Source organism: Trichomonas vaginalis, chromosome III (genome assembly GCF_026262505.1).
Source record: "Trichomonas vaginalis G3 chromosome III, whole genome shotgun sequence".
NCBI lineage: Eukaryota > Parabasalia > Trichomonadida > Trichomonadidae > Trichomonas > Trichomonas vaginalis.
In genome coordinates, this window is record NC_067205.1 from 4,557,510 (window position 1) to 4,584,777 (window position 27,268).

General features: G+C 32.6%; 13 protein-coding genes and 3 pseudogenes across 16 annotated transcripts, besides 2 other annotated features; 10 read left to right on the plus strand and 6 right to left on the minus strand.

The window, feature by feature from the left end:
* Window positions 1-126: 126 nt before the first annotated feature.
* Window positions 127-8,550, minus strand: TVAGG3_0641230 (ubiquitin-protein transferase protein; the record flags this gene model as incomplete). Its single annotated transcript, XM_001318422.1, has 1 exon — window positions 127-8,550. One exon carries the CDS (start codon window positions 8,548-8,550, stop codon window positions 127-129), a length of 8,424 nt encoding a protein of 2,807 aa, XP_001318457.1.
* A 2,274-nt stretch (window positions 8,551-10,824) lies between these two features.
* On the plus strand, window positions 10,825-11,449 carry TVAGG3_0641250 (annotated as a pseudogene). Its single transcript has one exon. A coding segment is annotated over exon 1 (625 nt).
* Window positions 10,825-11,449: a mobile genetic element.
* A 131-nt stretch (window positions 11,450-11,580) lies between these two features.
* TVAGG3_0641260 (uncharacterized protein) lies at window positions 11,581-12,300 on the minus strand (the record flags this gene model as incomplete). The annotated part of the gene is made up of 1 exon (XM_051241262.1): window positions 11,581-12,300. A coding segment is annotated over one exon (720 nt), but the record flags the coding sequence as incomplete, so codon positions are not given.
* An 18-nt stretch (window positions 12,301-12,318) lies between these two features.
* Window positions 12,319-13,101, plus strand: TVAGG3_0641280 (phage tail repeat-like family; the record flags this gene model as incomplete). The annotated part of the gene is made up of 1 exon (XM_051241263.1): window positions 12,319-13,101. One exon carries the CDS (start codon window positions 12,319-12,321, stop codon window positions 13,099-13,101), a length of 783 nt encoding a protein of 260 aa, XP_051087850.1.
* Window positions 12,319-27,268: part of a mobile genetic element that runs on past the window's edge.
* On the plus strand, window positions 13,158-13,715 carry TVAGG3_0641300 (phage tail repeat-like family; the record flags this gene model as incomplete). The annotated part of the gene is made up of 1 exon (XM_051241264.1): window positions 13,158-13,715. One exon carries the CDS (start codon window positions 13,158-13,160, stop codon window positions 13,713-13,715), a length of 558 nt encoding a protein of 185 aa, XP_051087851.1.
* Window positions 15,274-15,812, plus strand: TVAGG3_0641310 (annotated as a pseudogene). Its single transcript has one exon. A coding segment is annotated over exon 1 (539 nt).
* TVAGG3_0641320 (His-Me finger endonucleases family) lies at window positions 15,927-16,511 on the plus strand (the record flags this gene model as incomplete). The annotated part of the gene is made up of 1 exon (XM_051241265.1): window positions 15,927-16,511. The coding sequence occupies one exon, from the start codon at window positions 15,927-15,929 to the stop codon at window positions 16,509-16,511; it is 585 nt and encodes a 194-aa protein (XP_051087852.1).
* Window positions 16,747-17,397, plus strand: TVAGG3_0641330 (uncharacterized protein; the record flags this gene model as incomplete). Its single annotated transcript, XM_051241266.1, has 1 exon — window positions 16,747-17,397. The coding sequence occupies one exon, from the start codon at window positions 16,747-16,749 to the stop codon at window positions 17,395-17,397; it is 651 nt and encodes a 216-aa protein (XP_051087853.1).
* TVAGG3_0641340 (uncharacterized protein) lies at window positions 17,511-17,876 on the minus strand (the record flags this gene model as incomplete). The annotated part of the gene is made up of 1 exon (XM_051241267.1): window positions 17,511-17,876. One exon carries the CDS (start codon window positions 17,874-17,876, stop codon window positions 17,511-17,513), a length of 366 nt encoding a protein of 121 aa, XP_051087854.1.
* TVAGG3_0641350 (uncharacterized protein) lies at window positions 18,254-18,580 on the plus strand (the record flags this gene model as incomplete). Its single annotated transcript, XM_001294714.1, has 1 exon — window positions 18,254-18,580. One exon carries the CDS (start codon window positions 18,254-18,256, stop codon window positions 18,578-18,580), a length of 327 nt encoding a protein of 108 aa, XP_001294715.1.
* Window positions 19,398-20,312, plus strand: TVAGG3_0641360 (organellar and viral DNA polymerase type B; the record flags this gene model as incomplete). Its single annotated transcript, XM_051241268.1, has 1 exon — window positions 19,398-20,312. One exon carries the CDS (start codon window positions 19,398-19,400, stop codon window positions 20,310-20,312), a length of 915 nt encoding a protein of 304 aa, XP_051087855.1.
* On the plus strand, window positions 20,721-21,059 carry TVAGG3_0641370 (organellar and viral DNA polymerase type B; the record flags this gene model as incomplete). Its single annotated transcript, XM_051241269.1, has 1 exon — window positions 20,721-21,059. A coding segment is annotated over one exon (339 nt), but the record flags the coding sequence as incomplete, so codon positions are not given.
* TVAGG3_0641380 (uncharacterized protein) lies at window positions 22,013-22,519 on the plus strand (the record flags this gene model as incomplete). Its single annotated transcript, XM_051241270.1, has 1 exon — window positions 22,013-22,519. One exon carries the CDS (start codon window positions 22,013-22,015, stop codon window positions 22,517-22,519), a length of 507 nt encoding a protein of 168 aa, XP_051087857.1.
* TVAGG3_0641390 (protein of unknown function, DUF4106 family) lies at window positions 23,151-23,606 on the minus strand (the record flags this gene model as incomplete). The annotated part of the gene is made up of 1 exon (XM_051241271.1): window positions 23,151-23,606. One exon carries the CDS (start codon window positions 23,604-23,606, stop codon window positions 23,151-23,153), a length of 456 nt encoding a protein of 151 aa, XP_051087858.1.
* TVAGG3_0641400 (uncharacterized protein) lies at window positions 25,682-26,215 on the minus strand (the record flags this gene model as incomplete). The annotated part of the gene is made up of 1 exon (XM_051241272.1): window positions 25,682-26,215. A coding segment is annotated over one exon (534 nt), but the record flags the coding sequence as incomplete, so codon positions are not given.
* Window positions 26,246-27,041, minus strand: TVAGG3_0641410 (annotated as a pseudogene). Its single transcript has one exon. A coding segment is annotated over exon 1 (796 nt).

Sequence of the window (27,268 nt, forward strand, 5' to 3'; positions counted from 1 at the left end):
ATTAATATTTGTGACACAGCATTTTGAATTTATTAATGTAATTTAGGCAAAATTGAAAAAGAAATTTGAATTTTGAAATAGCAAAATAAACATTTATAAAATAAACAAAATATAAATAATAAAATATCAAGAGTTCTCAAATGTTCCTGTGTATTCGATTGCCTGAAGTAATTTTCTGTGGAAAACTTCAGCGCTGCTGTATTCTTGAATGTGGAGTCTGTAGAAACAAGTACTTGCAGAAGGAAGATTTGTATCTGGTGCAGGTACTCTGTTGTAGTCCACAATCAAGAACGGATACTTTGCATTCGATGGAATCTGTGTTGTTCCTGTAGCGAATTGCAAAAACTTTCTTTTTTCTTGTTCAGAAAGTCTAGAAATGACTGTCCAAAAGATATCAATCATCTTTCTTGGAGCACCTTGGAATTCAGTCAATGCTCTGAGTTTAGAAACAGAAATAGTTCTGTCTCCACAAGCCAAGAATTCGAGTAATTGAGGAGTAACAAAAGGAGGTGGAGCCAAATCAAGGGCTTTCCAAAATCCATTTCTTATTAATAACAAAGGAGTCAACAATTTCTGGATTCTCAATGAATTTGCAGAAGAAATAAATCTTCCTGCACTTCCTTGGTTCAATGATTTGGACGAGAAACTGAAAACAGAGACTTCTTCGCCTCTTATGTTTTTGATTTTGTTGTGGTTGTTTCCATACAATTCTTGGAATTGTTGTGGAGTCTTTTCTTTACTGTCTTTCTCCAAATTAGTTACGAAATCTTTATATTCGTTATCAATTGAAAAAACATCATCAATTGTGATTTCTCCCGTAACTAAACAAGTCCAAAAGAAAGGAGGGAAAGTAAATGGCTGAACCATTCCTGTTCTAATAGAAATAGCTATTAAACAACCAACACTTTCATAGATATGGGATGTTCTTCCCCATTCACTTATTGGATTTGGAACAATGCATTCTCTAAATGAACCTCTGTGATTCACGAAATTTGGTGTTGAAACAAACAAACCAATGTTTGGATCACAAATGTCTTTAGCCAATTCAGAGGCCAAGTCGCGGCTCAATCCGCCACAATCTATACCTCTTTCTCCTTCGAATGTTACATGGAAAGGATCTGTTGGAGATCTGAACATCCGAGGTGAAGTATAAGCTCTGGCAAATTGGCCGATCATTGAATCACTTAATTTCTTGGAAACTCCGGATCTTACTGACAATCCAAGTTGTCTATTGATTGTCACATTAGTTCTTGGTCCATCCGATTTAGATATGAAGAATCTAAACTTCTGAGTCAACGTCAAAACAGAAATGAATCGAGAAAATTGTGAAAATGAACTTTCATTTACAACATCTTCATGGAAATAAACATACCAATTGAAAGCCAAAAGAAAACGAGATCTCAAACAAATCATGTGCAATTCTTTGTCAAGATTCAATTCCAGGAATCTTATTGGGTTCATAGCAAATGATAAATTGTATAAATCTTGCAATCTTTCTATTGGGAAAAGTGACAAAATATTTTGATCGTCACTTTCATTGAATTGGGAATACATGACTTTTATGTCATTTTCGAACTTTTCTCTGTTACTTAATAAGATGTTTGCTGCATCTGCTGACTGAACACTACAGAAGAAATAGAATTTCATGTTGGAAATTACATCACTTTCATCGAATTTTATGAAAAACTCTTTGTTTGGAGGAGAAAAGTCAGAATTCATTGAAATTCTAAATGAATTTGACATTTCTGAATTTGTTGCGCATCTGATTGTCTTCTTTATAACATCAGGAGCAGAAGCACACAAAGTTACTTTGTAAGGAATATAATTAGAAGTGAAAGTAACTTTCAACAAATTTTGATTAAGAATTTCAAATTTTGTTGGTGGAAAAGTTATGAAAGAAAACAACCAATCAGTAATAATCAAATAAAAAGGATAATCAGTCAATGTCTTGTAAACAGTTAATATTCTTTGTATTATACTAAATTCTCTTTGCGAAAGCATTTTCTTCATATCTTTTCCGAGAATTGATTCTGGAAGTTTCAAACCTTCAGCATCATTTCTCATTTTCATATTCCTGAGATTACACCATGATGGGAAGTAACTTGACAAATTCATTAATTCCATTTCTTTTCGCATATCTAAATGTGATCTCACGAAACTTTCAAATGAATTCGAAATTGTTTTACAAAGCGGCAAAACATGATTAATAACAGAAAGATATTCATCATTAATGTCAACTGCTTGTATTTGCAATTTGTTTGTTATAAAAGATAATACTTCTTGAGAATGGGAATAAAAGAAAGGACTTCTTCCCAAAATTGCCATGTAAATATTTGACATAAATTCTGCCAAAGATTTTGATTTCCATTGGAAAATTGATTTCTTATCTTTTGAAATGAAAATAACAAAGTATTTCATAGCGATTGCCAAAGAAAAGAAAGTATTAAACAAAGAAACATTTGTGTTCTTAAATATAGGTAATCTTACACAGTTTTTCTTTGAATAAGAAATAGAATTTCCTGGAACAAAAGTATAATTAACAAAATCAACTTCGTAGTTTTGTGGGAAAACACTTCCTTTGATTTTTGGTGCCAAAATATTTCCAAAACCTAAATCAAAACATACCCATCCTGCGGCATCACTTTTATAATCTTCATTGATTAAAAGTGATGAATTTACATAATAAGGATTTTGTTGAGAAACAAAATGATTTTGAGGAGAAGAAAACATCTTAAGAATGTAATTAAACCATATATCTTTGAAAGTATCAAATCTGTCATCAATGAATTCAATCAAATTAATTAAAGAATGATGATAATCATATAAATTATTAGGAATAGAATAATTCGAATCCAAAACAGATAAATCGAAATCAATTGGGGATTTTGATTGTTCGTAGTTATTGTATTTAAATGGTTCAACAATAACTAATAAATGGTTAACGAAATCAATCAAATTCTCCGAAGTAAAATTGAAATTAACCAAAACATTATTGACAAAATTACTCGAAATTAATTTTGTCAAAATAAAAGTTGTTATTTCATGTTTGTAAGCTTCGCAAACGCCGCCAATGAATGTGTTAATGACGTCATTTGGCATTTCACACATATTCTCGAAGTGTAAAGGTGGACAACCTTGGAAACCAACAATATTTGCATCATTTTGTCTCACTTTTTGTATTTGGCCGGATACAGGATCAACTTTAAAATAAAACGGCATCGCGACAGGAGAACTGAAAATGAATTTTCTAGTTTGAGAATAAACGAAACTAGAAATTGACATCTTCAAATAAGAATTCGTTGGATTAATGTTCAAATTACTGAACTTAACACACTTAGAGATATTTAAATCAGTAGCTGTGTTATTAACAATTGTTTGATGATAACCACTCATAATACTAAAGAAACCATTTGATTTCGTGTTTTCCGTTGAAGAAACTCCACTTTTTATCAATGAAAAACTTTGTTCTTGTTCAGCAAATTTGTCATTCGAAGTTATACCGAATATTCTATTTTTAAGTCTTCCAAAAACATTCGAAGGACTTTTTAGATGCTTCAAAGTCAAATTTAATTTTTGCATGTTTGGAGTTTTTGGAGTTAAACTCAATGAATATTCAACAGCGGAACTATTAGGAACAATAATAAAGAAAGAACATCTTGTATCAGGTAAAAATATCTTTCCTAATCTATTCTTGTTTCTTGAAGAAGCAATTCCTACTTTTTTAGTTTTAGGATTAAACATGAATTCAATTGTTTCATCTTCTGTTGTTTCATTCTTTAAAAATGGTTCCATATTCAAGAAAAACATTTTTGCGGCACTTGAATACAAAACACATAATTCTTGATTCAAATCTATTGAATGCATAATGATTCCAAAGATAACATTAGTTTGGTTTTGTAGTTTGCAGCTGAAATAGCTTTGAACACTTGAATCCAAAACAGTAGACATGAAACAATGCATTGCTCTGTTTGTTTTTATTGAATTCGGTGTCAAAATAAAATCAGAATGGAAGATATATTTGCAAAAAGAAACATGTTCTAAATGTGGTTCTCTCGGTGAATTGCAAAAGATTCCATTTGATTCCCTTGACAAAGCCAAACTCAATAAAACTTTTACTTTAGATGAAAATTTTCGGAATTCAAAATCAGAAAATTTCTTCAAAGTAAAAGTTGAAGATAATTGTTGAGTATAACTCAAGCCATTATCTGAATCACTTAAATAACTTTGCAAGCTATTCATAACAAAGAAAGATAATACACTATCAGAATATGACTGTGGTGCATTCATAACTTGTGTAAATAATCCTAATAAAACTAAAAAATGTGGAAACATTTCAACATCAAAACTCAAAAGTGACATTATTTCATATTCTTCGCTTAATTTAAGAGTTTGTATTGTTATTTCATTAGTCAAAGGTAACTGTATTACTTTGATTTCATCATTTTCTTCATTGATATCTAAAACAAAGTAATTTTGATCTAAAATCACATTTTTCGACAAAACAACAAAATTATTTGACAAAAGAATAAAAATTCCAACAATTTCTTCTATTTTTGATTGTTTTTGTTTGATTCTATCCATTACTTTCACTGTTATAAACTGAGTTAGTTCGTCTTTCGCTTTGGTTTCTGTTATCAAAATCTTTCTAAAAAGTGTCAAAACTTCATTTGCAATTGAAAACAAAATTTCTGGTGTTTTGCAATATCTTCCTAAAGAAAAAGACGAAACATGATCTTGGGATAACCAGTCGGGTAATATATCAGTCTTTGCACCGCAAAATACTTTGCCTACAAAGTTAAACAAAACAGAGAAAAATTCTTCATTTTTGTCACTTTTTGTTATAATTGCGTAAAAATATTGCATCAAAACATGGAAATCGTCATTATTACAAAAGAACATCATCAAACTATCTTCTTTTTCGATTGGTGCATCAAAACCACTCATAACTAACATTGTTGCCAAATTTATGTCAAATGACAAATTATTTGGCAAATTTGACAACAAATCTGACATTGTTGATTTTTTATCTTTGTCTATTGTCAAATAACCCTTGTCATTAAAGAGCTGCATAGCTTGGAATGATAAAATTAATGATGTCTTGAGTTGTTCTGTTGGAATCATGGATGAACATGAAATTAATTTTGTAAAAAGTGACACAAAAATATTCCATTTCAATTCATCTTTTTCTATATCTTGAATAATGAGAAGCATGTTAATAACTAAAGGAGTAATTGTTGCGGCAGAAATCATTGGTATAGAGTTAACAAAAAGAGAAATTGTTTGAACAACAATAGAAATAATTTCATCATTCAACAAATTCAATTTTCTCAAAACTTCAGCTGAAGTAATGAAATTCTTTTGTGTTGAGAAATAACCAAGGAAACAAAGTAAGAAAGATTGTGGCAAATTTTCAATTTTCATGAATGATTTGATTCCATCCAAAAACGATTTCAAAGAATCAACAATTTTCTCGATTTCTTTTTCATTTTCCAAATAAACACTTAAAAATTGTTCATTTGAAACAAAATCAACTAAAATATTCAAATTTTCTTCATTAAATTCAACTGATATTTTTTGTGACGATAGAAATGTCACTTTTTCTTCAATCATTCCAAAATATTTTTCATAATTTTGTTTCAAAGTTCTTTCTTCGTTTAAATTTGGATCAAAAGAATTTGTTTGTTGTTTTGATTCTCTTAAATTGTTTCTTATCTTATATACAGCTTGAACAATTGATTTCAACCTCGGATCATACAAAGGAAAATTAGAAACAATGTTTTCAAACTGAGAAAATGACAAAGAAAGTGACAAAAACAAATCAATTTCAAATTTTTTGTCTTTCCCTTTGACAACTTTGTTCAAAGGATTTGGATTATTCTTATGTATTGTTTCTAAAATAATATTTCTATCAAAAGTGAAGTCAATGTCACTTTTTCTCTTATTGAATTTCAAAAGTTTGTAAATTTTTGTAAAACTTTCAATATTTGAAGGAGTATGGTTACTCAATGTTGTCAAACATTTGACGAAACAAACAAAAATTTTGTCAAACAAAAATATAAAATTATCTTGTTCTGGTGTCACTTTTTTCTTAATTAATCCATTATTTTTTGTCAAATTTTGCATCAGATCAATAAATTTCCTTGTATAATCTCTAGCGAAATCAATGATGTCGCATAAAGGAACTAACAACAAAATAAACTTTTCAACAATTGCATAAAATGTCATATTCTTTGCATCTTGGTCAACTAAACTTAAGTTTGAAGAAATCAAAGAAAACAACAAATTAAAAATCTCTTTTGAAACTGTTTTTATCATTGGATTGACATCTTTTTTCATGTGGAAACGTAATAATTCTCTATAAACAGCAGTCAAAAAAGAAACAACGAAATCTTCATCAACAAATCTCAGTTTCAAACTATTTTCAACAATATTGTTGAGTGTTGGAATGAAATATAATTTGTAATGTTGTGGAGAAATGATGAAAGGATACAAAACAGAGTTTTGTAGTTTCTCAATTATCATTGTAAATTGAGATATCGTTAAGTTATGAAAAAACAAACTAAAAACAGGAGAAATGAATTGTTCATTTCCATAAAACAAATTCGTGAAATTATTCACTAAGAAACTTATTAAAAAATCATTCAATTCCTTGTATTCAAGTAAAATTTTTGCCGTGAAAATTAATGAGTTCAAAAACTCTTCATTTTGCTTTTTCTTTTCTATTTCTAAATTAATACCAATTAAACAAAACAAAACTTTGATACAAGTGAAATATTTTTCATCTTTTTGTTGATTAATCATTGACAAATAACTTGGAATAGCCAATAAAATGTCTTGGCTCAAATTCTCACCAGACAACAACTTGAAATAAAAAGGAAACTTATATAAAAGATTCTGACAATTGATACCAATCAAAGGAAGAATTAAATTTCCAAGTAAAAATGGCGGAAACCAAAATAAATTTGATATTTTCAATGGTAAAAACTTTTGTAAATTATCACCGAAATAAAGATCACCAGGTAACAATTGTGTAACGTTTGGACTTAATGGTCCCTCATATTTATATTGGGTGACACCCCCTGAATTATCAAAAAGTGACATTGTATGAATTTTCTTGGAATATCCATCATAATTCAAAGAATAAATTGGGAAATCTAATAAAACGGTTTGGTCGCCGATATGATAACCGTCAAGCATTGAAAAAGATCTAATGAAATGGAGGTATTTGTCATTCACTTGTTTTTCGAACAAAATGAATTGTAAAAGAATTCCGTCACAGAATAAACATCTTGATGTTAGTCCAATAGGTAAAATATCTTTGTTAAATGGCTGCAATAACTGTAAATTACTTTTCTTAAGATGTAAACTATTCAAAAGAACCAATTTATCGTCTTGTAAAGTGAAAACATTTATATTTCCTTTGTAATATGAATAAATAAATGTTCCGTCGGATGTAAATGGTCGAGAAATTTTTGTTTTCGAATTTGAATAGTTTACATCGCAAAATTTTGAACCGAGAGGGAAAATTTCTAGGCCTTTTACATTATCGTTTGAAATCAACAGTAAAATATTTTTTGACAGAACTAATTCAACAACTGATTTACGTTTATAAGGGGATTCTAGTTCCATGAATCTAAAATTCCTTTGTGTAATCTCTTCCGACATATCAATTATCAGTAATCTGTCTTGTTTCATGCAAAAGAAATTTTTCGATACAAATGCAGTGATTGATCTTGGATTTCTATCAGCAACTGTTAATTCATCGATGATAAACTTACCAATTATGTTGTTAGTTTTGAATAAATTCTCTGAATAAATGATGGGAAGTGGTAAATTTAATGAAGGAGTTGAAGCGCTGCCTTGTGCACGTAGAGAATTGCATCCTGCTTCGATCATAAGTATAATGTTGCCTGTTAAATATGCCCAAAGGAACTCTGTTATTATGACTTCGGCATTTTTAGAACTTTGAGCCATTTTTTGTATTATTTCTGTAATGTCTTTGTTTTCTTGTGTTGTTCCTGCATTCATGTATATATCTTTCCCGCATATTTCTTTGACAAATTTTGGAAGTAGCTGTTCATTAGCGTTTTGACAAAACAATTCTTGAGAAATTGTAGTGTTGAACGTGTATCTATCGAAATTATTTGTGTTTTCTAGCTGTATTGCTTGATTTATATCGTTTTGAAAAGTTTCAACAAATTTATCTGTGAAATAGTTGCATATATCATTATCAAATTTGAACAATTGGTACACAAAGTTATTTACACGATCGTTTTTGAATAAAACCTTTAGAACTGATGGTAAAATGATATTTTGCAGAACTTGGTCTTGATTTTTTGCATTTGTTAGATTTCTATATAGAGTAAATATGTCTATATAAAACGAATCAAGATATTCTTCCTGTTTATCATCTTCAGAAAACTTATATTCGAATTTAATTTCCTTTGTTGAAGCAAATAATGATACAGCAAAGATTTCTGGTTCACCAGGATTCAGAAATGCACTGATGTGTGTAGCACCTTGTGCACTTGCTGAACCTTGGTTACCCATGCAATCAAAAAAAATTGCCTTCTCAAAAAAATATCGATAAAAAATTTATGTCGATTTGATAGGGGATACGGCTAAAACTCAATCTAGAAATAAAATAAAAAAAAGGGTAGTGGGGCTTCCAGGGGCTGCGCCCCTTCTAGCCCCGAAGATGTTTAGTATAAATGAAGTTTTTATTCGGAAAATTGTTAGTCTTCTTGGTCGAAAACATTATATAATGTTTCACTTTTCACAAATTATATATGTTTTCATGTTTTGTCAAGACTTCTTCGTAAATGTTTTGTCAAGACTTCTTCGTAAATGTTTTGTCAAGACTTCTTCGTAAATGTTTTGTCAAGACTTCTTCGTAAATGTTTTGTCAAGACTTCTTCGTAAATGTTTTGTCAAGACTTCTTCGTAAATGTTTTGTCAAGACTTCTTCTTCGTAAATGTTTTGTCAAGACTTCTTCGTAAATGTTTTGTCAAGACTTCTTCGTAAATGTTTTGTCAAGACTTCTTCGTAAATGTTTTGTCAAGACTTCTTCTTCGTAAATGTTTTGTCAAGACTTCTTCGTAAAATCAGACAAAAATATATTTTAGGTGAAGAGGTGAGATTTCACCTGTTTTTTCACCTCATTTCTCACCTCTTGAATTTTCATGAAATTTACACCAAAAATATATTTTAGGTGAAGAGGTGAGATTTCACCTGTTTTTTCACCTAATTTTTCACCCTCTTGAATTTTACACCAAAAATATATTTTAGGTGAAGAGGTGAGATTTCACCTGTTTTTTCACCTAATTTTTCACCCTCTTGAATTTTCATGAAATTTACACCAAAAATATACTACTAGGGTCATTTACGAAGAAATCTCAACAAAGTCTTTACGATGAAATCTTGACAAAACATAGACAAGAAAGTTCATGAGAAATTAGATGAAGAAGTCTTAACAAAGTCTTTACGAAGAAATTCATGAAAATTCAAGAGGTGAGAAATGAGGTGAAAAAAGAGGTGAAATCTCACCTCTTCACCTAAAATATATTTTTGTCTGATTTTACGAAGAAGTCTTAACAAAGTCTTTACGAAGAAGTCTTAACAAAGTCTTTACGAAGAAGTCTTGACAAAGTCTTTACGAAGAAATTCATGAAAATTCAACGGGTGAGAAATGAGGTGAGAAAACAGGTGACATCTCACCTCATATGTCCTTACTGAAAAAGTATGTGTTCCATCTGAAGTTCTTATATACGGGTCTTCCAGGAGCTTTTCACAAAATATATATGTTTTCATGTTTTGTCACTTTTCTGTCACTTTTCAGGGAAAAAACATTTTTATTGTATATAAAATGAATTTTACAAAACCACCGTTACCCTTCTTTGGAAATAAGAGTAGATGTAAAGATATTCTATTGAGAGAACTTAAGAAACTACCGAATGGTCTAACATTTGTAGATTTGTTCGGTGGAAGTTTCTATATATCTCATTTGTGCCATACTGTATTTCCTGACTCAGAGATTATATGCAATGACTTCGACAACTATATGAACCGTCTCAAACATATACCAGACACTAACAAAATATTGAAAGAGTTAAAAGAAAAGATACCTATAGGTAAGATGGAACGTATACCATTAGATAAGAAAAATATTGTAAGAGAGGTTTTGAAAAAAGCAGAGTATATTGACTGGGATAGTATATCTTCTAGACTATTATATAGTGGTTCTATAAGAGTTCATGACATTGAAACACTTATGTCAAACGTTTTATATCTTAACTATACAAAGGTTTTCAAAGAGGACATAGAAAAATATACTGAGGGTATAGAGTTTGTGAGATGTCGTTGGACAGAGTTGTATGAAAAATATAAAAACAAGGAAAATGTTTTCTTTATAGTAGACCCGCCGTTCTTTAACACATACGATTTTCAATACCAAGCAGACTGGACTTTGAGAGACTCTTTAGAAACTTTAGACGTTTTACATAACCATCCATGCTTTTACTTTACATCCGATAAAAGTGGTTTGGAAAGTGTCATGAGATGGTTAGAGGACATACATGACTATGAGTTTATATATGACAAGATAGAATATGAGAGAGGTCCTATAAACCGGAAAAAGTGTCATAACAAAGAAATTTTATTGGTAAGTAAATGTGGTTTGAAATAGGACTACTTGTTTTAGGTTTTTTCCATTGTGTCATTTACTTATTTGACGTGGCAGAAAGATATAGAGAATATGAAGATGAACCAATACCAGCAAATGTTCAGCATATGTACTCGTAAGAGATATTTTTATCTAATATTAAATGGACGCACAGAACTTAGCGAATGCACAGCAACCTGGACAACCAAACCCAGAGAATATTCCAAATGAAGTTAGAATACAAACTGCAATGGCAAACTATGGTCAAGTGCCAACAGATGTACAAATGCAAACTGCCATGTCAAATGACGCTGCGTTAGGTTTGCCACCATGGTATGCAAATATGAGATGGAAAGAGTTTTATACAAACCCTGAAGTGGATATAAACAACTCTATGCAGATGACGCGAACACAGGAGTTGACCCAGAATATGTTTTCTACCAGAGGAGAAATAGAATGTATGAGCTCCAGTTAAAGAATGCAATGGAACTCAGAAGGAAACGTAAGAGACTAGGTGGACATTAGATTTTTACATATAGTAAAATGGGTTTCTTCAGTAGTATTGGAAACTTCTTTCGAAATGTTGGAAGAGGTATATATGGAATGGAATAAAAACCGTAGGAAGAGGAATTTGGAACGGAGTCAAAAATATTGGTAAAAGAGTAGGTCAGTTCGTTGGTATTATACCTAAAGACCCTGAACCAGAAGAGCAAGCTCCTGTTATACAACAGCCTGAACCTGCACCACAGTCTAGTTGGCAACCAAATCCAACACCTCAACCGTATTAAAATTATATTTTTACCGTTCGATAGTAGTTGTATATGAGACTAAGTTCTAAGTAAAACGCATGGTATAATGGAACTATTCTCTTTCTTCCATCTGTTGTAAACCATACTTGAAAGTCTGAAATACTTCCACTCGGTGGTTCATATAGCTTTGTAGGTTTTTCGTAAAAGTCATTTGCCAAGCATAAAAAAGAGTTTTGGGCGCCAGAAAATGAAGCATGAACTATAATAGCATCTGAGTCGAAAACATTTTCATATGTTCCATTAGGGTTTTCGACTTCATAAAAGTTCGGGTGTACTGGATATTCTGCAGGCTGATTTAACATCCTCAAAAATCTATACCATGCCAAGTTGTTATATTTTGTAGAAATATAAACGTCTTCTCCAAGGTCTTCTATTCTATCGATTTTAACAGTTGCATTTTTCCTGTCATATAAAATATCGAGATGGTACTCTCCTTCGTCAATGTTGTACTGTTTTGCATATTCGAGATAGATATCGTTTATTTTTTCTTGAAAAGCTTGAAGAGTTGTTTCTAAGTTTACAAGCAAACTAACTTGTAAAAGTTTTCCCTGTTCAAATTTCTCATACGTACGTTTCTCTTTGTTATAGTATCGAATTTCAAAAGCGACCGTAAATGGGAAACCATGTATGGCTTCTGAAATGAATTTCATTCTACGAAAGCCAATAGCTTTTGTGACGGATGGGTCTCTTAGCCATCTTAACGGGTAGTCAAAACGATAGCCTTCATGCTTTACGGTCTCTGTCTCAAACTTTTGACCGACATTCGTAAAAAGTTCATCTAATGGTTTAGTTGTAGCAACTCTAGAATTTTCTTTTTCTATTGAAAGCATATTTTATCTAGAATAAAAATGTCGAAAGAAACAGCGTCTATGAGAGAAATACAACACAACCGACAACTCATTTTGCAAGCTCTAAATAAGAACACAACAAACTTTTCAAACTATTCTAAGATATCTGAGTCATTGAAAGAAGGAAACTTAAAACTGACGATAAACCCATTGACAGACGAGTTTCTGTTTCAAGACAGTAAGAACCATACTGTTTGTGTAAATCCAACAAAAGGAACTTTAAACGAGAAGCCTATAAAAGAACTTCTTTTGAAAGCAGATGTTGACAACAAAGCTGACAAAGAGTATGTCATTGAAAAAGTTCAAGAAGAACATGACAGAGCAGATGCAACATATGCAACGAAAGAACATACTCATCCTGAACTAGCGGACAAAACATATGTTGACAATAAAATGTCAAGTGAAGTGACAAGAGCTGACAAAGAATATTCTAAAAAGACTCATACACATACCATTGCAAATATTACAAACTTACAAGAAACCTTAAACAGGAAAAGTGACGTTGGACATACACATACCATTGCAAATATTACAAACTTACAAGAAACCTTAAACAGGAAAAGTGACGTTGGACATACACATACCATTGCAAATATTACAAACTTACAAGAAACCATAAACAGGAAAAGTGACGTTGGACATACACATACATCTTCTGAAATAACAGACTTAAACGTTAGCCTTGAAAAGAAGGCAGATAAGAACCATACACACGATTTCTTCGCAACTGTTGGTATAGAAAATATTGAAGGAACGGTTGAAGAAACTGGTGGGATGTATTAAATTGGAAACCTCCTAACTTTCCACAAGGTTTAACATCGGAGGATGACATAACAACGATGAAATACACTAGATGTAGAAATGTCTATGTCATGGAGGATGAAAACAATGTTAAATTCACTGCTCAAGATTTATATGATAAAAAAGCTGACAAAACAGAGCTTCAAACGTTAAAGACAGAAATACTTCAAACAGTATATCCTATAGGTTCTATTTACACGTCAATGAACTCTACCAAACCAGAAGTAGTACTTGGTTTTGGAACTTGGACTCAAATAGTCGACAGGTTTTTGTATTGTGCAAACTCTTCAAAGGAAACAGGTGGAAGTAAAACGATTTCAGGTGCAAATTTACCTGCGCACAGTCACTACATAGATTTAAGTACATCTGAAGCAGGTTGGCATAAGCATAGATTTTGGGATTGGTCAGCAATGAAAAAAGGTAAAGGATATGATGTTAAAGACGACGTTCAGTTTGCTATAAATTGTTTCTGGGGTAGCACACAGGGAGAAGGAAACCATACACATCGCGTTTCAGGGTATACACAAACAACGGGACAAAGTAAAGACTACATGCCACCTTACATGACAGTTTACGCATGGTATAGAATTGCTTAGTCGTCATTTTCAACTTCTTTAGCATATTCGTCAGGAGTTGTCTTATATTTGTTAGGAACTGTCTTTGAAAGTATACCACCTTGAACTTTGACAAGTTTGAAACGAGGTCTGACAATAGTAGTTTTATCTTCTGCTTGCAGTGTGTACATTTTGCCATGTTTGCCTAAAACTTCATAATATTCTCTGTATACTTTCTTCTATTTTTACGAACACGAATGCGAGTACCTGTCGAGTTCCCATTGTTGTCATAGTCAATAGTATTTTCATATGGGTCGCGTTTAGGTATTTCTATTTTTACTTTGTCACCTTTCTTAAGTTTGAAGCCTGGCATTCTTTCTTGTTTGTCTCTTTTGACTAAACTATTAAATATATAGTCTTTCTCTAAGTCGGGGTTGTTTTTCATTTCTTCAGGGAGTGGTTTCCCAAACCTTTTTGTTTACGGGTATTGTAAATATTTAAAACTTGTCTCATCTTTGCCATGGAGAAGTGTCTATACTTGTCGTCATATGACATTTCATCTACCTCACCACCTTGTGGTTGGTTTAAGTCTCTTAAGATTTTTATACAACTGTCAATGACACCAAGAGCAGAATGGTTTTGGTCGACAATGAAATATTGGTTTACATTTTTGAACGCAGATAGTTTTTAATATCGTCTGATTTGAAAGAACTTTCACAGTCAGATGTCAGTTTTGTTGGATGGTATTTGTCAACGAATATTGTCAAAGCAGTTTTCACATCTAAAATATTTTTGGACCGTAATGGTATGGCTTCACAGTATCTTGTGTTTTGACCGACAAATATTACCAGTATGGAGGTCCATCTGTTCTAACTCTCGGAATGTTTTCCAAGATATCCATAAACCAAGCACATTTGGGTTGAACTAAAGATTTTTACCATGAGTGCTTTCTTTGTTGCTTTAGAAACATACGGGTCCTTGTTTGGATTCGTCATTTTTACCCCATAAGAAATGGGTTTATTTGGCGCATTAGCAGGAGTTGCATCCAGATTTTTGCCCGCAGTGGGAACAATAGCCAGAGGTGTATTTGAGTTGGAAGGAAGATTTTGAGTACATTAGGTATACTTAAAGAGAAAGCACACTATTATACAAACTGTACAGAAAGGTTGGGATGTAGCACGAGATGCAGCAAATCTTATTCCAAATCCTGAAACAAGAGGAAAAGTTCAAGGATGGATGGACAATGTAGGAAGACAAGCAGGAAACTATTATAACAAAGCAAATGACTACTATAACCAAGCAGGACACTATATGGACCAAGGTGAAAGATTCTTTAACAGAGGATATAACCATGCACAACAGTGGGTAAACAATAACCAACCGCAACCGCCTCAAACGTGGGGAATGTAAATTTTTTACTGAGATGAAATGAACAATACAGCATTGAGACAAATGGGTTCAAGATGGATTTGTCGACTTCCAGCAGTTACACAACGTGTTTGTCAAGTCCTCCCTATACCTCAGGAAGTTTTAGACCGACTTAAAAAACCTAAACAACCAGTTGAAAACAAACCAAACTAAAATTTTTTACTGAGATGAAATGACCGAAGAAGTTGAAACGGTAGATTTGACACCACAAACAAAAAGTTCAGAACCATTGTCAAAACCTGTCAAAGAACTTACAGATGAAGAGAAAAATTCAATAATAGAAAGTGCCAGGTCTGGAAATACAAACCCTAACTACAAAGTCACTTTTCATAGAAATGGAACGGCTAGTATCTCAAAAAAGAAACAGACTCTCACAAATAAAATATTGAAGTCTGAAGGAGCTTTCGAGACAACAGATGGAAAAGTTTACTTCACTGACAAACAGTTCATATATAGAACATCTCATTGACTTAGAGTCGAAATATTCTAAACTTTACAACAAACACAAAAGTTGAAAGGAAAACAAAAACAAATGGCATATGATATTTACGAAGATACTAACGACACAACCATACCTGCAAGTGAGGTAAAGTCAGAGGAACCAAAAAGTGACGAAAAAACCAATAGAAGAAGGTGAGCCAAAAACTGAAGATAAACCAAAACCAAAGTTTAGTTTGGAAACTACTAAAACAAGTCAACCTTCATTAGCTGGTATGGGTTGGCGTCAAAGGCTTATGGCAGCAGGTGGTTATGTTAAGTAAAAGAAAAACATTGCATGAAATAAAAAACATTTTTTAAAAAATATATTTTTTTATTTTATTTGAAATGTACGTTGAGTTTGTTGAAGAAGACCGTTGGGAAACTTGTTTGTTAGATGAGAAATATGAAATTCACTGTTCTGAGCCTTTTGAAGTCAGAAACAAAAAGACAAAAAGAGTTTTAAGCGAATGGGAGCAAAATGACGGATATGCTAGGATGAGGATTGGTGGAAAACACTATTTTAAACATGTTGTCATTGCAACTCATTTTATACCAAACCCTAACAATCTACCTTTTGTAGACCACATAAACCATATAAGAAACGACAATAGACTTGAAAACTTACGTTGGGTCACTTGTTCTGAAAACAGTAAGAACATAGGCAAATTTAGAGATATTGTATTCGAATTTGTCGACGAACTAGAAGATGAAGCAATTGAAATTACAGACTATGGTAAGCATACGTTTGAGTTTTACTACTATAGCGAAGAACAGGACTCTTTCTACCTTTATACCGGCGTAAACTATAGAAAATTACAAGTATGTTTTACTAAGGCAGGCTGTGCTTATGTAAACACTAGAGATACAGATGGAAAACACGTTCATATATTTCTCAACAAATTCAAGAAGCTATATGGCATATTATTTTAAAACAATATATTTTTACATATATTAAATGCTTCAGGTTGAAAAACAAAGAACAAAAGTAGCAGATACAAAACCGTTAGACTATATCTTTACAAATGCTGGTAGGACAATATCAGATGAAGAAATTTCATCCCGAACATACAGGTTTGACTATCCAATTCGTTGGCTTCAAAGTCCTTCAGATGCAAAGGCAATAGGATTTAGAAGAGTTTTGTTTTCAAAAAGAACTAACGCATTTATGTTCGCAGTATATTTTCATGGGCAGTATAAAGGTTCTGATGGTCTAATAGACAAATTTGACGAAATGAGAATCTTTACAGTTCGTTCAGACGAAAGTCTTGAGAAAACTCTAAATGACTTTCAAACTCAAATGAACAAATATTATTGGGAATTTCAAGAAAAATACGACTCTTTACTAAATGGAACATACTATCTGAAACTAGAATATGACAAGATGAACTCCACCGTTTTATTTCAAAGGATTGAAATTAACCCTCCAAGAGATACACAGTTTTTATTTTGGGAAGTAGACAAACGTTCTTGGGCACAATTTCTTCGGTTACTAAACCAGAACGAACCATTACCACCAGATGGTCCATTTAAATTTATACTTCCACCAGCAGATTTGACAGTTTATAGAAACGTGTTTGACCCTCAAAATGTTATGTGTCATGCAAGTTTCAGTTCAAGCAACAATAGTTTTCTATGTATTGGTAAGGACTTTTATGACTTTGCTTCTAAATTCTACGAACCACCTAGTAACAGTTTCTCTGACTTTCAAGTTTGGTTCACAACAAACGGTGTGCAGCATATAATACCATTGTACTATGACTTTTATCTCGAATTGTCTTTCATATACAACTACGGAGAAGTGCTGAAAAAGTATTGAATGTGAAGATATTAGAAAATAACATTTTTTCTAACATCGTAGAAAACTCATGAAAACAATTTATTTTTGACACTTTCACAAAAAACATAAAAAAGTGAGTTAAAATGAGATGTTTACTGAACTGGTTGGATGTCGCCTTCTGAGGTTATGTAGAACGGCCGTCCTGAGAAGTGGAACAGTGCTCTGAGAATTTGTATAATTCGTGGAATTGGACTCTCTCTGTTTGGAAGTTGTATCCATGGGCGCTTTGCAAAGAACTTGAGAAGAGCTTCTTTCTTCATCTCCTTTATGTCGTCTACAGGAGTTTTTTCTGGTATTTGAATTGGAATTCCGGTTTCAATTTCGATTTTCAGCGCACCTCTTCCAGACAACCAGAAGCCGAGGGACTTGTTGGCTTTGTCCTTGCGCAAGTACTGCTTAACAACTTCATTTATCTCTATAAGGTAAATTGCCTCATCTAATGGCTCGATGTTGTCCATTGCACTGCTTCAGAACAATACTTGTACTTTTTCAGAACAATACTTGTACTGTTTCAGAACAATACTTGTACTTTTTCAGAACAATACTTGCACTGCTTCAGAACAATACTTGTACTTTTTCAGAACAAGACTTGTACTTTTTCAGAACAATACTTGTTCTTTTTCAGAACAAATTTCCCGTAAAAGCTCTCAATTTGTGAGAAAAATTTTCTGTTTCAGAACAATACTTGTACTTTTTCAGAACAATACTTGTACTGTTTCAGAACAATACTTGTACTTTTTCAGAACAATACTTGTACTTTTTCAGAACAATACTTGCACTGCTTCAGAACAATATTTGTACTTTTTCAGAACAATATTTGTACTGTTTCAAGACAATGTCCGACGTACCACCAACCGAGCCCATTCCCAAACCAGAGGAACCTAAAGCACCAGCCCCTGCACCTCAGCAACCTCAGTTCCAGCAATTCCAATCTCAATCCAAATTACTACCAATTCCAATACAAATCGAAGAGAGACCAAGAGTTCGAAGAAGGTCTGAACCGCTTACGCAAAGAGTATGCTACAGCTCCAACCCTTGGTTGTTCCAGCAATTCCAATCTCAATCCAAATTACTACCAATCTCAATCCAAATCGAAGAGAGACCAAGAGTTCGAAGAAGGTCTGAACCGCTTACGCAAAGAGTATGCTACAGCTCCAATTGAGAGAAAGTTGTTGCTAAATTCAGTAAAAATAATGTTTAGGTGAAGAGGTGACATCTCACCCGTTTTCTCACCTCTTTTCTCACCTCATGAATTTTCATGAATTTCATCGTAAATGTTTTGTCGAAACTTCTTCATCGTAAATGTTTTGTCAAGACTTCTTCGTAAATGTTTTGTCGAAACTTCTTCATCGTAAATGTTTTGTCAAAACTTCTTCATCGTAATGAGCGTAAATGACCCAAAAATAATGTTTAGGTGAAGAGGTGACATCTCACCCGTTTTCTCACCTCTTTTCTCACCTCATGAATTTTCATGAATTTCATCGTAAATGTTTTGTCGAAACTTCTTCATCGTAAATGTTTTGTCAAGACTTCTTCGTAAATGTTTTGTCGAAACTTCTTCATCGTAAATGTTTTGTCAAAACTTCTTCATCGTAATGAGCGTAAATGACCCAAAAATAATGTTTAGGTGAAGAGGTGAGATTTCACCTCTTTTTTCACCTCTTTTTTCACCTCTTGAATTTGTCAAGGTTTCTTCGTATATGTTTTTGTCAAGGTTTCATCGTACATGTTTTGTCAAGACTTCTTCGTAAATGTTTTGTCAAGACTTCATCGTATATGTTTTGTCACCCGTTGAATTTTGTATAAAAAGCAACCCGCGGAATTCCGGCGGTTGGTATATTCTTCACAAAATGCTTGTTTTGAGGTCGAGCCACTTTTGGCTCCACCGTATTTTTCAACCAAAACTCATGAATTTCCTTAAGATAAAAAAATAAAGTTAGTTTTTTAAAAAAAATATTTTTTATTTTTATTGTAAGAACATGTTAGCAACTACAGCACCAAACTCGTTAGTTATGAATCCAACATCTATGTTGGTAGAGATGAAAAACTTCATTCCTTCTTCATATACTTTCGAAACAAAAATCCAGAAGATAAAGCAAGAACTTCTCCAAGGAGATTTAGACTGTAGTGCGAAAGATGAAACAAATGAAGAATATCTTTATGAAATGCAGGATATTATTGACCATCTACCTAAACTTCCTGAAATCCAACAACAAAAACTCACTATTCCTGAATTCGACGAAATTGAAGTTAAAGTTACTGACTCAGTAGAAATAAAGAAGTTCATACGAAAGGTAAATTATGAATTCCTTGGTTTTCATTGCAACCATAAAGTTATGGACAAAGATTGCGACATGTTATATAAGAACATCTCTGACCTTTACAAATCCGAAGAATTTAAGACCTACGACAACTTTGTTTCGTTAGTTGCAAAATGTGTATGGCAGATAAGAGATAAAGATAGTAGGGGTAAGGTATGGAACGAACAAATAAGACCCGCTATGTTCGAGATGAAGAGAGCAATTGACGCCTTAGTTGTTTTAGCAGGTAAGGTTTCAGAATATAACGCAAAAATGAACCCGCAATGTTCAAAATGTAAAGCAGCAATGAGGAAATATAACTACTCAGTCAAAGAGATAGAAAGAATGCGAAACGACTATGCAGACTTAAAGAAAGAAGCAGAAAAGCCAGCAGAAGATAAAATGGATATGTTGACATTTCTTAATAAAAACTATCCAACAGCAGAAGATTTCCTTCTATCTGACGTCAAGAAGAAGTATAAAGAAACTTTCGGTATCGTTAAAACATTCGATGTACTGACAGAAGAAATAGAAGCTACGAAATTGTTTAGGATTTCAAATATACATCATACAATTCATGTAAAACGCTTATAAAATAACAGGTGAAAAAAGAGGTGAAAAAAGAGGTGAAATCTCACCTCTTCACCTAAAATATATTTTTGGGTCATTTACGCTCATTACGAAGAAGTCTTGACAAAACATTTACGATGAAATCATGAAAATTCATGTACGAAGAAGTCTTGACAAAACATGTACGATGAAATCATGAAAATTCATGAGGTGAAAAATTAGGTGAAAAAACAGGTGAAATCTCACCTCTTCACCTAAAATATATTTTTATTGAATTCAGCAACAAAAATCTGAGTAAAATGGCATATGCTTGCTTCCCTCGGAAAACCGAGAGAAGGGATTCCGTATGAAATTCATGAATTTCCTTAAGATAGAAAAAATAAAGTTAGTTTTTTATAAAATATTTTTTTTATCTTGTATGTAAGAACAGAAATGTTAAACATTGAGTTTGAAACAGTTAGAAAGATAGACAATGACACCAAAGTGGTTAGAATAGGTGATTTAAACGTAAGATACTCAAAGAAATACAACAAATATTCTTTGTCAGACATTATATCTCCATCTGGAAAGAAAACATCCCACGACTGGGTTAAAATTGCTTCTACTCAGAAAATTTTGACAAGAAATCCTAAGCTTATGATATCGGTAAGATTCTATGGAACTACAGCATATCTTATAGACAAAAGTCTTATACCAATAGTTTTGTTATGGTTAGACCCAGTTGTTGGATATAACTTCATAACATATGGTTCATTCGATACGGAACGTTGCAGTGAAGGCTTACTTTACATCGTTCAGAAACCGAAGACTTCAATACAAAGAGATATAAGATAGGAAGAACATATAATATAACTCAAAGATATGACAGTACAGTCAATAGAGTCAAGGTTGTGTTCGTTAACGATATGAGAGCTGCTGAAACAGAACTACTTGAAAAGTTTGAGAAAATGTATGGTGCTCCCATAAAAGGTAAAGAAACGTTTGAAGTAGATGAGATAAATAAAGCTATAAAATTATTTGACGAAGTTGCTGAAAAATACATGTAAAGCGTTTATTTTTGGTCTTTTGTGAAAGTCAGGAAATAACGCTAATTTTTTATAAAATATTTTTTTTATTTTGTATGTAAAGACAGAAATGACAACAACAGAGAACACAACAACTGCTATCGTTCATGAAGCCATAAATGAAGAATACGAGTACATACAATATAACAAACAACTCCGTCTCATTCGTCGGTCAAAGATGACATGTACCAAATGCAAAGTATTTTGACAGCATGTTTTGCTCCAGACACTAAGAAACCACAAGACTGGTTTGAATTAAATAGCACTCATGAACTTTTGAGTGAGTTCGAACATGTAGAACTTAAAAAGATGTACCAAGACAGACAAAACTTACCATTGCATCTAAAAGGTATATATGTTCATAAGTTCCTAGTTAGTTCAATAGCAATGTGGGCTTCTCCTCGTTATGCATGGTATATTACAGACTTCTTGACGAAGTTGCTGAAAAATACATGTAAAGCGTTTATTTTTGGTCTTTTGTGAAAATAAAAAAATAACGCTAATTTTTTATAAAAATATTTTTTATTTTGTATGTAAAGACAGATATGACAACAACAGAGAACACAACAACTGCTATCGTTCATGAAGCCATAAGTGAAGAATACGAGTACATACAATATAACAAAACAGTTACGTCTCATTCGTTCGGTCAAAGACGATATGTACCAAATGCAAAGTATTTTGACAGCTCTTCGTTCTACAAAGCAAGCATATCATTGGTTTGAAAACCAGCAGGCAAAAGAACTTTTAGAAGAATTTCCTCATATGTTTGCGTTCCTCGGAAAACCGAGGAACGAGATTCCGTACGAAAATCGTAAAAATTTGCCAAATAGTTTGAAAGGATATTATTATGTTCATAGACTTTTAGTAAATGCTGTAGCAATGTGGGCTTCACCTCGTTACGCTTGTTATATTTTCATGATGTTAGATGAAATTCATAGACAAGAACGTGAAGAGATGGAAAAGAAACTTCAAGCAAAGGATGAAGTCATTGAAGCAAAAGACAAAAACATTCAGAAAAGAATACCACGTTCGGTACCAAAAGGTAAGGAAAAGAACTATAAGTATATGATTTATACTGAAGAGATGGAAAATGAAGAAGATAAAAGATATGGTTATGTTGCATTTAGTCAGAAGAAACAACAAAAGCTTTTACGACCTTGCTAAGATTTACAAATCTGACAGAAATTGGTTCTATCGCGAAAACTTACCGATTTCAATGACCCCAAATGAAGATGTGAAACAAATAGTTCAAGATACGTTACCTCAAACACACTATGATATGAAAGGTTGTACAATACTTACCTTCAAAGAAGATTTGCCATTGTTAAAGGAAAAAATAACAGAGTATTTTGACAACTTCAAACAAGTAGAGTAGATGAACCATTTATTTTTCAAGCTTGACTTCAGATGGCTCAGGTAGCTCTATAAGGTAAATTGTCTCGTCAAATCCTTCTGGCATTCCGAGTCCTTCCTTCCGACAAGAAAAAAATTTCCCGACAACTGGAAAAAAATTTCCCGACAACTGGAAAAAATTTTCCAGTTGTCCGTCCGTAAACCATTCAAATTTTCGAAAATTGAGAACTTTTTTCCCGACAACTGGAAAAATTTTTCCCGACAACTGGAAAAAAATTTCCCGACAACTGGAAAAATTTTTCCCGACAACTGGAAAAGTTCTTCCTTCCGACAGGACACAAACGAATGTCTCACTTCCGTCCTCTCCCTGAACCTTCCAAAGCCAGAAAGAACGACAGACCCAGCACCACAACAGACTTACTAAGACAAACACTTAGATTTTTCAAGCTTGACTTTTTACAATTTGAACTTTGTTTGCGTAGATGTGAATTCTGAAAGAAGTATGAGGGTCTTGTATGACTTTATACTTCCCATAGTTCATGTCTGTCAAACTTACCTGCATGGACTCTTTCATAAGTTCCATGAAATCGTCTTCGGACAATCCGGGGAAAAGTATAATGTCAGTCAGTATTCTCTTTACATCTTTACTTAAACTCTTTGCTGTCTGTACACAAATGACAACTGAGATGTTAAAGTGTCTGAGCTTCTTAAGAATTCGACACATGTCTTGTTCTCTATTCTTTAACAAAGGATGAGAAGCAAAGTCATCTAAGATAAGAAGACATCTATGAGGGTAAGTCTTCCAATCGTAAGATTGCAATTCTTCGAAATGTATTCTATCTCTTTCTGTTTGTTTCTGAAGTGTTTCTTCTCTAATATTTCTCTGCATTTCCTTCATTTGGTCTTTAAAACTTAAATTTATATACTCATTTATAGCATTGTACTTCAAAACTCTTCTTTGGTACTTCTTTATCCAATCTAACAACTCAGAGTCTTTTATACATACTAACTTAGACTTTTTATAATATCTTTGAACGAATTGACGGTTTGGTCAAATTGACCAGAAGTACTACAAATAACAACTAACTCATAGAATGGTTCTTCTCATCTAGTTCTTGTTGTTGTGCAGCCATTTTAAGATAAGTGAAAGTCTTACCCGACCCAGTGGTGGCGATTAGACCTGTTATACCATTCTGAGCAAATAGGAACTTGTCATGTATGGGTTTATCTGAGCATTTTTCAACTTCCTCTTGTTCTTATTTAAAACATTCTCAAATTTCTTGTCAATGTCAGCAAAACTTTTTTTTCTAACATTTTTTTAGAAAAATAAAAATTTTATCTTTTAGGAAATGTCTAGCGATTTCGCTATCTATATTCGAGACAAGCTTTTCGACAGCAAAACATCTGTCGACCATAAAATCTTACATAGTGTAAACAAGAAAGGTGAATTTGTTCTAAAGTTCTGTTTCTGGGAATATGACAAGAACCATAAAACATTAAGCAGAGCAGTCTTAAAATTTTGTCAATGACAGACTTGTTGACAGAGATGACGCCGATGGAAAGATGAAGTCCAACAAAAGTTCTTAGAATGCAAAGAAGACACATGCGCTGTTCTTGAAGATGAAATAGAAAACAGAATAGATGAGCTATTAAAGGACAAAGAACTTTTACATAAATATGGTTGCGCCAAATTTGACATAACTCCACCAGAGAGAAGAAGAAGAGAGAAAAAAAGAAAAGAAAGTAGAGAAGAGAAGAAAGAACCAGAGCCAGTTCCAGAGAAAAAGAAATTTGACATGTAAAATAAATTTTATTTTTAAACATTTCTGGGTCAATGTCAATGTTCTCTTCCTCTTTAGGAGCAAACACTGGTTTAGACTCTAAAATCTTTTTACCCAATTTACCTTGAACTTCAACTATCTTAGACTCATAATATTCATAGTCGTCTGTCTGTCTTTGGTTTCATAAGGTATAACAAGTTGTATGCTTTACCTTCTTCGAGTTTTGAGAACTTTCTGTCAAAACTTTCTTTGACTGTTAACAAACCTTCTATGTCTAAGTCTTCAAAAGTTGCACCACTTTTTCTAACAACAGCAAACTTAACTGGTGCAATGTTCCAAACTTTGTCAAATGTAGACTTTTCAAAATTATAGAAGAAACATTCAAATATGCGAATGGAGCTAACTTATCTTTGACTTCTGTCATGTACTTGTTTACTGAGATGAATTTTGCCATCTTTTCTATCGGATAAAAAAATATTTTTTTAAAATTTACTCAGAAAAATTTTTCTTTGTATTTATACGCCGTTCTGAACATCTAAAAAGACTTTTGACATTTGCCAAGAATGTACGTTTAGAAGCTGCCATATAACCATATTCTTGACATATTGTTATATTCATCATATAAAGACTTTTCATCTAATGACACAAAGTCAGTTTCATCTATGAACAGTTCATATACACTCTGTTTGCTTCTAACAATGTTTGTCTCTCTTCGGTATGTGGAATTTGTCTTGATTGAACTTAGAAATATCTAATGTCATAAAGTATGAGAACAAAGTGGTTGTAAAAGTCAGATGTCAAAGTTTCTGCTAAGTCGTCAAAATATTCTGTATCTTGCATATGAGAATCTGACGTTCTGATAAACTACATATCTTCTGTCAGAACTTTCTAACTTCATCGGAACAGCATTGTTTGAAACCATAATGAAGTTTGCAACATTTTCACAAACTCTTTGGTCTTTATACTTTCTTTCAACAACTCCAACTTTGTCTGTTATAAGACTCTTCAAAGCATCTGAGTTCAAAACTTTTGTTGTATCTATACTTTGAAGTTCGTTACATACTATAAGTTTCATATTCTCTATTGAAGAGTTAAATTTACCGCAGATGTTTTCTAAGTTTGTCATATTCGGATTCGAATAACCTTCTAACAGTTTGCACAAAATATCTGTAAAGAAAGTGTTCTTACCAGTTCCTTGTTTTCCAATTATAATGAGAGCAGTTTCATTTTTAGCACTTGGATGTTGTAAGATGTTTGCAAACCAACATAAGATATACTCATAAACCTTTTCGTTTCCATTGCATATAATTTCTTTGACATGGTCTAACCAAGCTTCTATAACATTTTCTTTCCATTCTACTTGTTCGTATTTATATCCAGTGAAGATAGAATAGAAGTTTGGAGAAGGTGTATAGAACTTTATACCTCGAACTGAAAAATCTTCTAACTTTGACAATAAGATATCCCAAGCATCTAACATCTTCATGCCAACTTGTACGACTTTTATTTTCTTAAGTTTCTGTCTACATTCTTGTTCTGAAACTATTGTTGCTCTTGGTTTGTTAAAGACAACATCCCATTCTTTCATGACATAACATTCTGGGGCAGAGTCGACATAAATGACTAAACGTTTCAAATTCTCGACTGCTTTGTTATAGTCTCGAAATGGACACATATTTCTGAATGCTTGGAAGTCATAAAAATCTGAAACATCTATTCTGTACATTTTTATAAAAATAAAAAAAAATATTTTTTTTTATTCTTGACTTTGTTGTTCCATTTGTTGCATTTGTTGTTCTTGAGCTATTTGTTGTTGAAGTTGTTCTTGTAATACAATACTTTCACCAGTTGCATCTTCCAATTCGAAACTTTCTGCCGTCATTGACAAATACATAGGACATAAAAGTTTTACAGGAACAAAGTTTGCGTCAACTAATTCAACGTTATACTTGCCAAAGTGTTTGAGTTCACTAAGGTTGAAAATTCTGCATTCGAATGAACAATAGGCAAACCAGCAGAGAAAGTGTTGTTATACGCATGAGTATCTTTTGGTCATAGTAGTTTCTGTCAACATTCGAATAGCACTTTGAACCTAAGTTTGAAACAATATATAAAATAGGTGTACTTAAAGTCAATGGAACAGACATTCCTTGTATGACACCTTTTCCTGTTATAGGAAACTGTTGGTAGTAAAAACCAGAAATAAGTTTTGTATTATAGCTCATATCGTTTATAGTAAACTCAGTCGGACATCCAAACATAATGAAACCTGCTCTAGTTGCAGCACATGTTACATCCGTCCTTAAAGTATTAAATAAGTCAACAAAACCTGTTGGTGGTATATCTGAGTAAGTATCTTCAAAGAAGTATTTTTTACCATTCACAACAACAAAGTCTTCTGGTGTCAAAAGAGCAAAACAGGCTTTAGTCGTCATCGTGTTTAAGGTCAGTTTACAATATCGTCCTTGAGGACTTTGTAAGTTTGTTGTTATAGAATTATATGACTCAGGGTTTTTAGTCGTAATAGTATAAACCACTATGTCTTCTGCCATTTACTTAGCAAACAAACTTTAATGAAATGTTGTGGTCGTCAAATATTTTTATGACGTCTGGGAAACTATATTTTAAGTTCAACGTTTCACCTCCTTTCATAACGTATATCTTGTCAATGACATTGTATGAAACACCACAGCAAGCAATGTCGGGTTCTATTTCTTTGATGTTTATATCGTCTGCCTCTGTCAAAAGTTTCAATAGTTCTTTCAAAATTTCATGAGGT